At 43.2% G+C, this 13,712-nt stretch overlaps 1 protein-coding gene across 1 annotated transcript; it reads left to right on the forward strand.

Moving 5' to 3' along the window:
- The first annotated feature begins 194 nt into the window (after positions 1 to 194).
- On the forward strand, positions 195 to 13,385 carry tubgcp3 (tubulin, gamma complex associated protein 3). Its single transcript, XM_034217370.1, has 23 exons — positions 195 to 372; positions 1,414 to 1,521; positions 2,041 to 2,108; positions 2,210 to 2,287; positions 2,376 to 2,584; positions 4,156 to 4,310; positions 4,399 to 4,511; positions 5,422 to 5,547; positions 5,627 to 5,695; positions 5,778 to 5,910; positions 6,051 to 6,217; positions 8,234 to 8,344; positions 8,590 to 8,698; positions 9,330 to 9,519; positions 9,596 to 9,731; positions 9,826 to 9,894; positions 9,994 to 10,129; positions 10,216 to 10,304; positions 10,654 to 10,785; positions 10,920 to 11,060; positions 11,155 to 11,271; positions 11,362 to 11,456; positions 11,624 to 13,385. The coding sequence occupies exons 1-23, from the start codon at positions 297 to 299 to the stop codon at positions 11,688 to 11,690; spliced, it is 2,694 nt and encodes an 897-aa protein (XP_034073261.1). The 5' UTR covers positions 195 to 296; the 3' UTR covers positions 11,691 to 13,385.
- Positions 13,386 to 13,712: the final 327 nt, after the last annotated feature.

Genomic DNA, 13,712 nt, shown 5'->3' on the forward strand with positions numbered 1-13,712 from the left:
GATGGGTTAAAACCTATGGTTAAAACAAAGCAGAGAATACATTTCACTGTGTGTGCTGTTAGCTCTGCACGTGTTACCATTAAAGAGTGTTTCATCCCTCCCAATTCTGAAAGTCATGCAACAGGTGTTCCATGCTCTTATTTTGAAGGAAACGTTGCCCTATTGTCGCTCCTGTTCTTCCTGCGCCATGCTGGCTTCACTCCACTTGTCAAAATGGCGTTGTTCGTAGTAGCAGACTTGAGTTAGTTCTTATTATTCAGTTATTGGGAAACATACGCAGCGTTAGACCCGACAGTATGGCGACCCTGGATCAGAAATCACCCAATGTGCTTCTCCAGAGCCTCTGCTGCAGAATCACGGGGAAAAGCGAAGGTAGATGAGCCACCGTAGCATGCAGGAGCTGTCACGCGAAACCTCATTGACAAAAATAGGCACTTTGCTAATAATCGTTATATTACTAATCAGACATATTTTCCACATCATTTAAAGTGGTTTGTTGAATCTGTACCCCCTACTGGGTAATTCGGCGTGTTAATTGCACCCCAGTAGGTTCAGATTTGTACAATATTCTCAACTTTTAACACTGCTGGAGCTTCTGTGTTTGGGACGGAAAGTGGTAGAAAAAGAATGAAATCTACCTGAAGTTATAGCTGTCTGGTCTTTTGCACATATGCCGAATTGAAGAGAGCATGATAACCACTTATCAAACTGAATTTAGTGGAAAAAGACACTCTAAAATATGAGATCGACAAAAAAATAGAGTTGCTTTGAGTTTGGTTTTACTTTAGCTGTGGCGCGGTAACGTTAGCTGTCATTCAATGGGCTCGGCCAGATACTGCACATCACACTAAACAGCTTTATGGCACCTCCAGCTGTAAATATAACACTGCAAGCTTTGGTTGGATAAAACAATTAGCATTTTAATTAATCTATCTATGAGTTTGCAAATCTGTTAGCTCTCATGCTGACCAACACACTGTTACTTGCAAACACTGCTAGCTGCAGGCCGCTGCTGGATGCAGAGATGCATGATGGATTCAGAGATAACGGAAACATTATGATGCTTGTTTTTCAGGCAATTTAATTCAATTGCAGATTTGACTGCATGATCAAATGCAGCAAAGCTTTGCAGCCTGGCAATGCTTTTATTTGATATTTATCCAGAGATTATTAGTGCCCCATTATTCACAATCTTTTTCAATGCCATAACACATTTCTATCAGGTTCCTACTAGTATCTAGCTTTTAAAATCTTATACTGTTTATTCACAACTTTTTAAAGTAACATTTTCAATTAGCCTTAATTGATATGTGAACTGACAGCAGCACATATAAAACTCCTTGTCAAAACAAGTGATGGACTTAAGAGTGCTGCCATGACTTTTACTCAGTACCTGTTTTTTTATTTCTCCAGCTGAAGTTGCCCACCAGTTCCAGTATGCAGTGCGAGTCATTGGCAGTAACTACGCCCCCACTATTGAACGGGATGAGTTCCTGGTGTCAGAGAAGATCAAGAAAGAATGTAAGTTTGGACAAATATTATCCCTTAATGATCACACATTCATATTATCCTTTACTTTACGATTGTAGCTCGTTACAAAACTTTACCTACATTATATTATCACATTTTTTCTCATCCACAAGCAAAACTATCCCGTCTCGGTTGCTGTCCAGTAGTTTTTGATAAGAGAGACCTTTTGCCTTTAATGCTGGAGCCCTCCCAGAAAAAGTCAAAAGCTTTATTGCCCCATAACAGCACATCCAAGTAGTTTTATAGTTCCCAAGGTTGCACTATTAGTGGGAATACATCGATCCATGCTTTGACGCAGAAAATAGCGCAGCACTTACTGTACAAAGTGTTTATTTGGTGGACTTATGGGAACTTTGTTAAAAGTGTTTGTTAGGGTAATGGAGTTGCTATAAAATGTGTGTTGTCAAAACAAGAATAGCAACCTCATGTTCCCCAGCAAGTCATTTCCTTACTATAGAGATAGGCTGTGTGTGTAACGTTTTTCCTTTTTAAATAATGATGCTGTTGCAGTGCTGAAGCAGAGGAGAGAAGCCGACGCTGCTCTGTTCTCAGAGCTGCATAGAAAACTTCAGACGCAGGTGTGTACTGCAGGAAACCCTCTGAACTGTAACAGGACATCGCTCACATACGTCATATTATTATCATTAGTAATAGATTGTAATGAGGTTTCTGTTGACAGAGTGTTTTGAAGCATCGCTGGTCTGTTCTCTACTTGCTGCTCAGCCTCTCTGAAGACCCCCGCAAACCGTCCGGCAGGGTGAGACACACACACACACACTTCCTTATTAAAAACACTGTCTTGATGCCCTTACCTCCTCCTCACCTCATGTCCCTGTCCTTCCCAGGTTGGAAACTATGGAGCACTCTTCGCCCAGGCGCTCCCCAGAGACGCCCACTCCACCCCGTTTTACTGCACCCGGCCTCAGAGCCTGGCCCTGGGCTACGGAGAGAGGAGCGCCGGGCTGTCGGCCAGCATGGGGACCAGCGGCATCTCCAGCCTGGGAGTGTACACACTGAACGGGCCCACAGTCACGCCACAGTCACTGCTGTCTGGGTGAGCATCTTCACATGAGTTTCTGCAAAGGCAAACCTGTTGAAGACACAAGCTAACGTTATCCCTGGATTATTTGCAGTTCTTAATACTCAGATTAAGAATTAATAGAGATGACAACCTTCTTAACATCTTCATAACTGAGTTGTTAGCTGTGTTCACCTGAAAGGCTCTGGGGAAAGAAGAGTGTTATTTATCCATCGGATGCTGTAGAAACACTCTGAAAGCATCAATTAGCACCATCAAATAAACGTGCCTCTTATAGATCTGTTTATTGAGACATCAGAAGGCCATTTAGGTCCATTTATCTGTATTAATAATGCAGGAGTCCTTCTGTTACAAATGACCATTGAGCTGTCCGAGTTCACCTTTTATAGACATGAAAGCAGAGATTCCTCACTCTAAACATAAAAAGGTCCCAGGGCATTGAATAAAAAATACACAGTAATTGTGCTTTAATTATACAAAGAATTGCTTTCTCCTTGTTTGAGTTTATTTGCTGTTCTGAGTGCATCGTCCAGCAAAAGACCTCTTAATGCAGACCTTAGGCGCATTCACACCGCAGTACTTTTCCCACAAAGGTTCATGAGAACTTAGTTCATGAGAACTCTTTTGTCGCGTTCACACCAAAAAGAGCCGGTACTAAAATTAGTTCATGAGAACCTTTTTACCCCCACGAAAGTCCCTGCTAGAGAGCAGAGAGCTGCTAGAGAGCAGGGACTTTCGTGCGGCTCTCTTGTGAGAAAAGAGCTATATTTCTGATTGGCTGGAAGGATTGTAAACCACGCCCCGTAAAACTCCCAAAAAGTTTTGTGAAGCCGCCATTTTATTATCCTTGCATTAGCATTATTAGCATTAGCATTAGCCCAACGCAGAAACGCAGAGACTAACTTATGGCAACACAAAATAAAACATGGGAGCGGTGGAGATGAGGAGGTGTCGGCGTTCTGGCGATTTACTCGGAAGGCCCCAGGGACTTATTCCGGTGTGAACGTGATCTGTACTTAGTTCATGAGAACTAAAGAGTTCTCATGAACTAAGTTCTCATGAACCTTTGTGGGAAAAGTACTGCGGTGTAAATGCGCCTTATGGTGATTGTAGTGTTGTGTACTAAAAACCTGTTTCAGCTAGATCTATTGATGTTTAATGGCAGCAGCAAATGAAGCTCAATTCAGAACACAATGTCATACAGATGTTTTTAAAGTGGGCTCAGTAAATGGAAGTGACAAATATTACATTAGTTATCAAAGGACACAGTAGTTCTGGGGAATTTAACAGTTTTTTTCTGCTTACCCAAAATCAGAAACTAATAAATGCCTTAAGACAAACATTCCTATTTATTTGGTTAAGTCCGAATGTGAAACAGCAATATAAGGCTAACTGTTTTTGTGTAATTGGATCAAACAACATAATAATGATCTCATGGACAACCACGGAACTAAACTCAGCAAATGGGGGCACCTTTTTTCCAATCTTTGTCTGTGGGTAGGCCGATCAGAAAATCCTGGATCTACATTATAACAAAATGTTATTGAGAGTAACAGTAAATCTGTGTGTGTGTGTGTGTGTTACAGTCAGCCCCCTCAGTCTGCAGCCGCTCAGCCTCTGGGTGCCCGGCTGGCCTGGGCTCTTCCTGTCAGCTCTTCCTCTGCGTTGGCCCCTCTCGCCACTCGACCGCTCCTCGGACCTCCGGTTCCCTCCTCCAGAGTGGTCCGACCTCGCAAAGACGGTAAGAGACATTTTCACAGAGAACAGAATGTCATTAATAGTTTATTTGTCATGACATAAACTCAATTCTCTGCCCTTGTTGTCCTCAGGCGAAGTGAGCGAGGCGGCGCTGGTGCGGGACATCCTGTACGTCTTCCAGGGAATCGACGGCAAGTTCATCAAGATGAGCGTCCAGGATAACTGCTACAAGATAGACAGCAAGGTACGTGAACCCGCATGGAGCAGTGTCAAGCTTTTAATGGACTAATGAGTTCAGCCGGCTGCACACATTACCCAGAGTCCAGCTCAGGACATCATCCCAGATCTACCGTACACTGTAGACCCCATGCTGGGTTGTGTAATGAAAGACACTGAATATGATCATTTAAATCTATTAGGGAGAATTTGTTTCCATTTTGGACATTTTTGGTTTTGAGTACATGATATTGAAACTGTTGTTGTTGTTGATCGGACTTCAAAAGAAAAATTCAACAGATCAATATAAAGCTCTTTGGCTCCGAGGCTACATCGACCTCTCCTTTTTTCTGTTCTGCCAATTTCTTTTATTCCCCATTTCATCCTCCTCTCTTGTTATCGATGGGAGGCCTCAGATGTAACCTGTCCCGATCCTCTCAGCGGTGCTAAACTTAAACCTGTGGTCAATCTGCTGTCACTGCCTGATGGAGAAGGAGACACTGAGAGCAGGAATAAAAGAGTCAAGGGTGGAGATATTTTGAAGTCTTCCATAGCCACTTACTTTCCCCTCTGTAAAGCTCTCTGGATAAGAGGTTTTGTTAAACAGATAAAACATTAATCTATCATTAAATGTTAATCTTCCTCATGCGGATTCAAAAATCTGTTAAACAGGATTGCAGATTACAGGAATCCGTATGAGGTTTTAAAATCTATTTAGGAACGGATGATACTTGTTTATTTACATTTATGTCTGTCTATCGAGTTAACACCATCAGCGTTAAGTGTGTGTGTTGTTTCTGTGAAGGGAAGGGACACAAAATACTTTTTTTGCAAACAAACTAAACACATTAAATGTAGGTTTATCACAAGATGATTAAACAAACAAATAGTGTAGCGATGTGCATGCATGTGTTGTAATGTGTGCTGTTCCTCACCAGGTGGTGCTGTGTAAATCCCTGAGGGACACCAGCAGCCGGCTGGCAGAGCTCGGCTGGCTCCACAACAAAGTCAGGAAGTACACCGACGCCAGGAGCCTGGACCGGGCCTTCGGACTGGTCGGACAGGTGCGCACGGTTCCCCAGATAACACACCTTATAGGTCACATCCTCCACGTATTTTAATCACTTCGTCTTCCTCTCATAGAGCTTCTGTGCCGCGCTGCACCAGGAGCTGAAGGAGTACTACAGGCTGCTGTCTGTCCTCCACTCCCAGGTACACACATCTGACACAGGAAGTTCATATGATAGAAATAAACTAGATTAGAGCTTTAATTGTGCGTGTCTGTGTGTTGTAGCTGCAGGTGGAGGATGAGCACGGTGTGATGGTGTGCACAGAGAGCAGTCTGACTCTCAGGAGGCTCCTGGTTTGGATGTACGACCCTAAAATCCGACTCAAAACACAGGCGGCACTCGTCGACTTCTGCCAAGGTGTGTGTGTGTTTTGAGATTTTGTTAATGCATTTTTGGATCTCAGTATTGATTTTTGACGTCTGACAAAGGCAACCAGGCTTGACCTCAGCCTCTCGGCGACTTAGTTTGTTCCTGAAGCCTCTACTCTGTGTGTTCAGGTCGGAAAGGAGGCGAGCTGGCGTCAGCAGTTCACTCTTACGGGAAGACGGGCGACCCACAGATGAGAGCGCTGGTCCAACACATCCTCAGCCTGGTGTCCAACCCCATCCTCAACTTCCTGTATCGCTGGATCTACGACGGGGAGCTGGAAGACACCTACCACGAGGTACACACACCTCTCTGTTGATTTGTACTGGTCATTTCTGGAACATTGGTTCTGACGTTTCACCCCCAAGAGAAGGAACATTGCTGAGGAGGGAGGGAGGGGAGTAAAGAGAGGACAGCTTCTTCAATGAGGAGTGATGAGAGGAGTGTAATGGAGAGCCTGGTGATGGATGCTCCTGCTTTACTTCCTCCCTGCCCCTTTCTCTGCGGCTGTTTCCCTCTCACACGCTTTATTTATGTGTCCATTAGTCAGTGTGTGTTTAAGAACACCCAGACAAAGTTATTGCGCCTTTCAGGAGGGAAATTACCCTGTAGATCACACACTAGGGCTGTCCCGAATACCATTTTTTGGGCTCCGGATATTCGGTAGTAATCAGCAGCGAATATTCGGATATTCGGCGCGCGCTTCAACACGTGTATTTCGGTTTATTCAAGGCATTCATTTTGTTATTCTACAGTATTGTTGTTTTATAGTTATTTGTTAATGTAAATAACCCAATTTATGTTCTTTGAAATTGAAAAGGATATTGTGTTTGTTACTTTCGTTGCAGTTGTATATGTCTTAAGTGTAATTTGGCTTGGCTTCCTATTTTGTATGGACATGCTTTTATTTTGAAGGAGATTTAGCGCTGTTGACAGGAAGTTATTGTTGCTATGGGAACAACGTGACGGACAAAAGGAGCTGAGATTAACGGACAAAAGTCTTATCTACATATAAAGACGGAGAAAGTAAAGGATAAAGTTGAAGTGTTAGCACCCCCCGAAGAGGCACAAGCTCTTACGTTGGAGATTTCAATACATTCAATTTAAAAAAGAATATCCGAATAACGAAATTGAAAACCGAATAGTGGGCCAACGACCGAATATTCGGATACGGCCCTATCACACACAATAAACAGTACTTGGAGTAAATATGAGCTTTTAAGGTCCATCAAATCCCTGCAGTGTTAGTGAATGTGATTATTTCCTAAAAGATGTCCAATCACATTATAAATACATTTTAACATGATGTTGTAGCATTGAACAGGACATGGCGACACACAGAGTTGGGTGTAACGCGTTACAAAGTAACATTAACTAACATTGCCCCGACACGCGTTACTTCGTTACTTACTAAAATCAGTCATAATCAAACCTCAACAAACACCTGCAAAGAACACATGCTAAGGTGAAGCTAACGCACAGCTATTTGTTGTTTGTTTATATCAGGTAGTCTGTTCTTCTTCTCTGTTTTCCGGTTGTTGCCTGTTTTGAATGACAAATACACACTACCGCCGCCTGCTGGTAAGGAGAGTTATTGCCACTCACGCATGCGCAGTTCGTACGTGCTCGGCTGAAGTCTTTGCGGTGTCTGGTTCCAGTGCAACACATGGCCAACACGCAGGAGAACACGCCGACGCCACAGCGTGAGCAGAGATAGACTGCGCAAAATATACAGATAGCAGGAGACAGAGGACAGCCACGGTCTGATAGGAGAACATTGTCTTATGCGACAATGGAAACTGAACTAAAGAGAACATTTGAAACGTTAGCAGTCTGCGTGATCTGCCTGCAGGGAGGGGCGGGCCGGCTCTGCGAGTAAAGTAACGAGTTACTTTATGTAGAGAGTAACGAAGTAGTGTAATATATTACTTTTTTTTAGTAACAACCCCATCTCTGGCGACACACACACATTTTTACCTTAAAGTAAAAATATCTACTACAATTATTGCTTCTGCGATCCATATTTCAGCTACTTGATAGTTTGTCGGCTCTTATTTCAGCTAATAGCTTAAGGAAAGTGCTCTGAGATGGATTCGTGGCAAAGCAGACCGTTGGAGTCAGCACACATAGAGTACGCAGACTTAAGCTATCATAGTACCCTCTGAAGTAAATGGGCGATCTAAGTGAATGTGACAAAGGATGAAAACCACACCATAGAGCTACTTTACTCTCTTCTGAAATACTGATTCTATTAGACGTCTTCCCATGACAGCGTTCTACAGTCAATGTATTTATTTGTTCTCTTTTGTTGTAGTTCTTTGTAGCATCAGATCCCAACGTGAAGACAGACCGTCTGTGGCACGACAAGTACTCCCTCAGGAAGTCCATGATCCCCACGTTCATCACCATGGAACAGGCCAGCAAGGTATACACAACCAACACACTATCACACATCTCTTACAGAGGCATTTCCAAAGAGCAAACGCTTCCCCACGTAAAACTAACTACATCTCCTCCCGTGAGAGGAGTAACAGGAAATGAAAAGGTGCACATTTTTACATTTGGACTCAAACTGTTAAACCACATTTTTGGATCCTTCACCAGACTTATTGCTACACACATCCAGGTAAGACGGTTTACTTGAGTTAACTTATTCTCTTCTCCCTCTAGGTCCTGCTAATTGGTAAATCCATCAACTTCCTGCATCAGGTCTGTCAAGACCGAACACCGCTCGGCAAAATCACGCCGGCGTCGAACTCTGCAGACACACCCAGAGATAGTAAGAGTCTCCGTGTCTCTCTTATGTCCTCTCACACTTTCCGGTAAACAATTTCAGAGCATGTCTTCTCTGTTTCTGCGCACGTTCCTTGCACATAAATAAAGGTTGATGCTGACTTTCCTTGGAAGTCTTTATTGTTGACAACATCACTGACCAATAAGAAGCCTCTCCTTTATTCCCTCCTCATCGTATTGATATGGTTGTATTGACGTAGGCGAGTGGACAGGCAGTAATCGATGCTCTTACCGCTCGCTGGCCTTGTCCTCCTCTCCATTGACTATATAGAGGAAAAGGTATACTTAGCTATTGATCCAGTCTGCAGGACTACTCCTGACCTGTTTGATCTAAAGCTCTTACTCTACGTGATGAAGGACATCAGGTTCTCCTCTGCATCATCGTCCAGCAGCAGCAGACCAGGAAACCAGACTGCAGGAATTAGACACACATTACTAATTGGGACAAAAGAAAAAGTTGTTACTGGTCTTGCGAAATATGTTTGATTAACTGGCAGCACTAAAGTGACCTAATAATCAGTCTGTCCCTAACAAAATAAGGATTTAAGATAAGATAGTAAAAAGAGCAATTCAATATCACGTTAATGAATTACTTTGTCATCTCTGTCTCCTCGTAGCTGCGGAGCTGCTGTCAGACCTGGAGGGGGCGTTTCAGGAGAAGATCGACGCCGCCTATTTCGACACCAGCAAATACCTGCTGGACGTTCTGAACCGCAACTACCTGCTGCTGGAGCACCTGCAGGCCATGAGGAGATACCTGCTGCTGGGCCAGGGAGACTTCATCAGACACCTGATGGACCTGCTCAAGTGAGGAACACACACTTTGAACCTTAGCATTTTATTTATTAGACAAAATATGTATCCTAATTATTTTAAATCCTAGACCGGAGTTAGTGCGTCCCGCCACCACTTTGTACCAACACAACCTGACGGGGATCTTAGAGACGGCAGTCAGAGCCACCAACGCTCAGTATGACAATGCAGAGATCCTCAAGAGGCTGGATGTACGCCTGCTGGAGGTAATGTGTGTGTGAGAGAGTGTGTGTGTGTGTGTTGCAGGTCTGACCTAAGCATCCCCTGTTCTTTTGACAAATGTCTTTTTGTTGCCTCTAGGTGTCTCCAGGTGATACCGGCTGGGATGTTTTCAGTCTTGACTACCACGTTGATGGACCCATTGCTACGGTATGACAAAACTCACACATTCAATCTCCTGATCTCTATGTATTACTGCTGTTATCACATATTAGAATATATAAATGTACGTGTGTGTGTGTGTTTCAGGTGTTTACAAGGGAGTGTATGGGCCACTACCTCCGTGTGTTTAATTTCCTGTGGAGGGCAAAGAGGATGGAGTACACACTGACGGACATCTGGAAGGGACAGATGTGTAACGCCAAGCTGCTCAAAACCATGCCAGGTACTAAAATAACATTATTTTCTTAAGCACATGTTATTGTGATATTGATGTGCTTGTTTTGTTCCCTTGTGCTTTTCACCCTGCAGAGTTGTCCGGTGTGCTGCATCAGTGCCACATCCTGGCCTCCGAGATGGTCCACTTCATCCACCAAATGCAGTACTACATCACCTTTGAGGTCAGACCATTAGCAGCGCCGTTACGATCACAGGCTGTAAAACACCAGCACAAAAAGAAGTAATTACAGCAGGAGACATTTCTGCTGCGTCTGTTGAATGCTGCGGGACTCAGGATCAAATGTAGCCTCCAGGTTAGGCTGCTGGTTCAAACCCAGAGGAAAAAAACTCACTTGAAAGTCAGATTAGAGAGGATGTTTTAGATGGGTCTGCAGATTTGAAAGCTGGCTGATTTAAGTGTAGGTTTACTTACTCAGACATCAGATAGAATAAATATAAGAATACTATTTTTAACTGGATAGCAAGGCGCCGAGATCACTGATTGAATTATGTCTTGATTTTTAATACAAGGTGCTGGAGTGCTCCTGGGACGAGCTGTGGAACAGAGTGCAGCAGGCGCAGGATCTCGACCACATCATCGCCGCCCACGACCTGTTCCTCGACAGAGTCATCTCAAGATGCCTGCTAGACAACAGCAGCAGGGTAACACACACACACACACACACACACACACACACACACACACACACACGCACGCACACACACACCAGATTTAATTATTCTGCCTCCTCTTTTTTCCACACCTCCTTTAACTCTGTTTCGGCGTGTCCTTGCAGAATCTTCTGAACCAGCTGAGGGCCATATTCGACCAGATCATCGAGTTTCAGAGCGCCCAGGACTCGCTGTACCGCTCGGCTCTGGAGGAACTCACCCTGCGGCTGCAGTTTGAGGAGAGGAAGCAGCAGAAGGAGACCGAGGTAAGAGGCTACAGATGAGTTGCATACAGGGAGAAAAAGGGAAGGGTGATGGTTGTATAATGGCTTCTAAATGAGTGATACTGTCCTGATTCAGGGTCAGTGGGGAGTGACGGCTGAACAGGAAGCGGAGGAGAAGAAGAGGATTCAGGAGTTCCAGGAAACCATACCAAAGATGCGCTCCCAGCTCCGCATCCTCACACACTTCTACCAGGTACCAGCCTCAGTGACTTCTAGGAGCATTTAGAGTATCATTATCTCATTTTAATATATATTCTTTGATCCACTCCTTTCCCCTCTCCAGAACATCGTGCAGCAGTTCCTGGTGTTGCTGATGACCAGCACGGATGAGAGTCTGCGTTTCCTCAGCTTCAGACTGGACTTCAATGAGCACTACAAGTGAGGAAACTAAAACAAAAACACCTTTAAGGACACAGAAATAATCCTAAAGGGCTGTTTATCAAATATATAACAGATCTCTGTGTATTATAGGGTTCCTTCAGGAGAGATTATATTGTGTTCTGATCCCTTTATATACTCAAAATGTTTTTTTATGTCACCTACAGGGCCAGGGAGCCGAGGCTGCGAGCATCACTGGGAACCAACAGGGGGCGACGGCAGTCAAATATCTGACGTGAAGACGGTGACAATAACAAGCGAGGCTCCCACTGATTGGAGTAGGACATCACAGCGAGGGGCCGCACAGCAGACTTAAGTTTCGAGATGATGTCATGCCTTGGAGGAGTGAACAAGCGGGTCGCCAAGTGATGACATCACAGCAGACAGCTCCAGTGAAGTCAGTTGTGTGGGACCCCAGAAGATTTAAGTCCAGTAAATCAAACTTTTAAAATAAGCGCCGTAAAACAGACTGAAATCCAGCAGGACATGGGGTCAGGCTGAACTCACACAGGCATGCCTTAATATGAACGAGGGAAAAAACTATTTTCTCAGCGTTGGTTGCCAAAACTAGTCCCATCACACGTAATGTATGTACATAGAGTTTATGCAAAAATGTAAATGTGTGTGTATATTTGCATCTCGACACCGTCACCTGTGGCTTCACATCTTCTCACTAGGGTTCAACCGATATGGGTGTGATGTTGACATTTTTGCAGTTTTGTATTTGTAACAGATGTTACAATTATTAAAGTAGAGCATTTTTTGTACAATTTCTCCTTAAGATGCTGCGTTTCTGCTGCGGATTGGCTGGAGACACTGCAGTCTTCAGAATATTGAAAATGTATGTTCAGTATCGGCACGATATCGGTCTAACCCTAGTTCTCCAATCTCGCCTCCTTACAATTCAGGGTTTTTGAGTGTGTTCGGTCAGCTGATCACAATCACAGAGGGTTTTGTACCTCTGGCTCATTCAGCCCCTTTGGTTCAGACTTTGTTTACACCTTATCTGACATTAGTTGTTGATTTCAATAGAAGCGTTACTGTTTGACATTACATGTGTGAGGCGTAGGAAACAAAAGCCTCTTATGAGTTTGGATTGAAGTTTGTGCTTTTATGTCTGTATGAGAGATGAAGCAACAACCACAACAACCTCACTCTACTCATTTCACAAACAGGAACTACACATGTTCAGATGTGTCTTTAAGAGAAATGTCATTTTTTATTTATTTAACAATGAATGGTTTTAAATGTTAAATTGCGCAGTTTATTTTCTGAAGTGCGACATTATAAAGAAGGGTGTGTGGTTTGTAGTGTTAATAAATAAGGTTTGCTCTGCGCATATTGAGAAGAAGCTTCTGATGGGTGGGTTCGGTTCAGTGTGGTAGCAACGATCTGCTGGTATCAAAAGTCGAATGCTTTTTGCTTTAAAAAATGGCCAACATGTTTGTTTGGATTGAAAAGTCAACAGCATTTTAATCACTAAAGTATTACAATCATTTTCATGTGAACAGCATGGATCTCACCTTAGGAGCTCTGATCCGAGGTCAGCCATGTTTCTAAAAGGAAATCTAAAAGACGTCAAACATGCATTTTTAGAGGATACAGTTAATGTCGTTTTATAGGCTTAAAATACTTACTCTTACGTCCAACTTTAATTTCAGTCACAAAGTGTTTCCTGGGAAGATATTTACTCCTGCAAAGCAATCTTTATTTAATGTTTTCTAAGTTGTACTGCCAATGAAACAAACTGGTGCTGCACATGGTCACCGCTCTCTGACAATTCATTCTTCATTGTGTGAAAAATATGAATTGGGTCAGCGCTCCTGTCCTGTGTGTCTCCGTCTGTCTTCTACATCCTATAGCACATAATGTATAGAATATAGGGAATCAAACCATCCCGCTTCTTCTTTAATAAAATGTTTTTTATTACTGTGTGTTCTGGTGTCTTTAGCTGTAGTTTACTGCCATCTAGAGGCAGGACATCAAAGATGAATTGTATGTAAAGTTTCCAGATTATTCAATTGTTTTGATTGACATGATTATCATTTTTAGGTAACACAATATAACCGGCACCAAGTTTGTTCTACTCGTGGTCTTCCTCCTCTCTTCAGAGCTGAAAATGATCCTTTAAAAGTCAAATAACTTCCATTTATTCCAAGTAATTTAAAGGGAAACTCCTGAAATGTTGTATTACAAGTTGAAGGACTTTGATCAATACTACATTTCCCATAATGCAACTCAATAACTTACATTTCT

The sequence above is a fragment of the Gymnodraco acuticeps genome, unplaced genomic scaffold (genome assembly GCF_902827175.1).
Source record: "Gymnodraco acuticeps unplaced genomic scaffold, fGymAcu1.1, whole genome shotgun sequence".
Lineage (NCBI taxonomy): Eukaryota > Metazoa > Chordata > Actinopteri > Perciformes > Bathydraconidae > Gymnodraco > Gymnodraco acuticeps.

Bases quoted from the DNA above. Each gene is read 5' to 3' on its own strand.
- tubgcp3 (XM_034217370.1), top strand. From the start codon at position 297: ATGGCGACCCTGGATCAGAAATCACCCAATGTGCTTCTCCAGAGCCTC. The intron at 8,345-8,589 runs GTATACACAACC...TTCTCCCTCTAG, and splicing joins CCATGGAACAGGCCAGCAAG to GTCCTGCTAATTGGTAAATC. The intron at 8,699-9,329 runs GTAAGAGTCTCC...GTCTCCTCGTAG, and splicing joins TGCAGACACACCCAGAGATA to CTGCGGAGCTGCTGTCAGAC.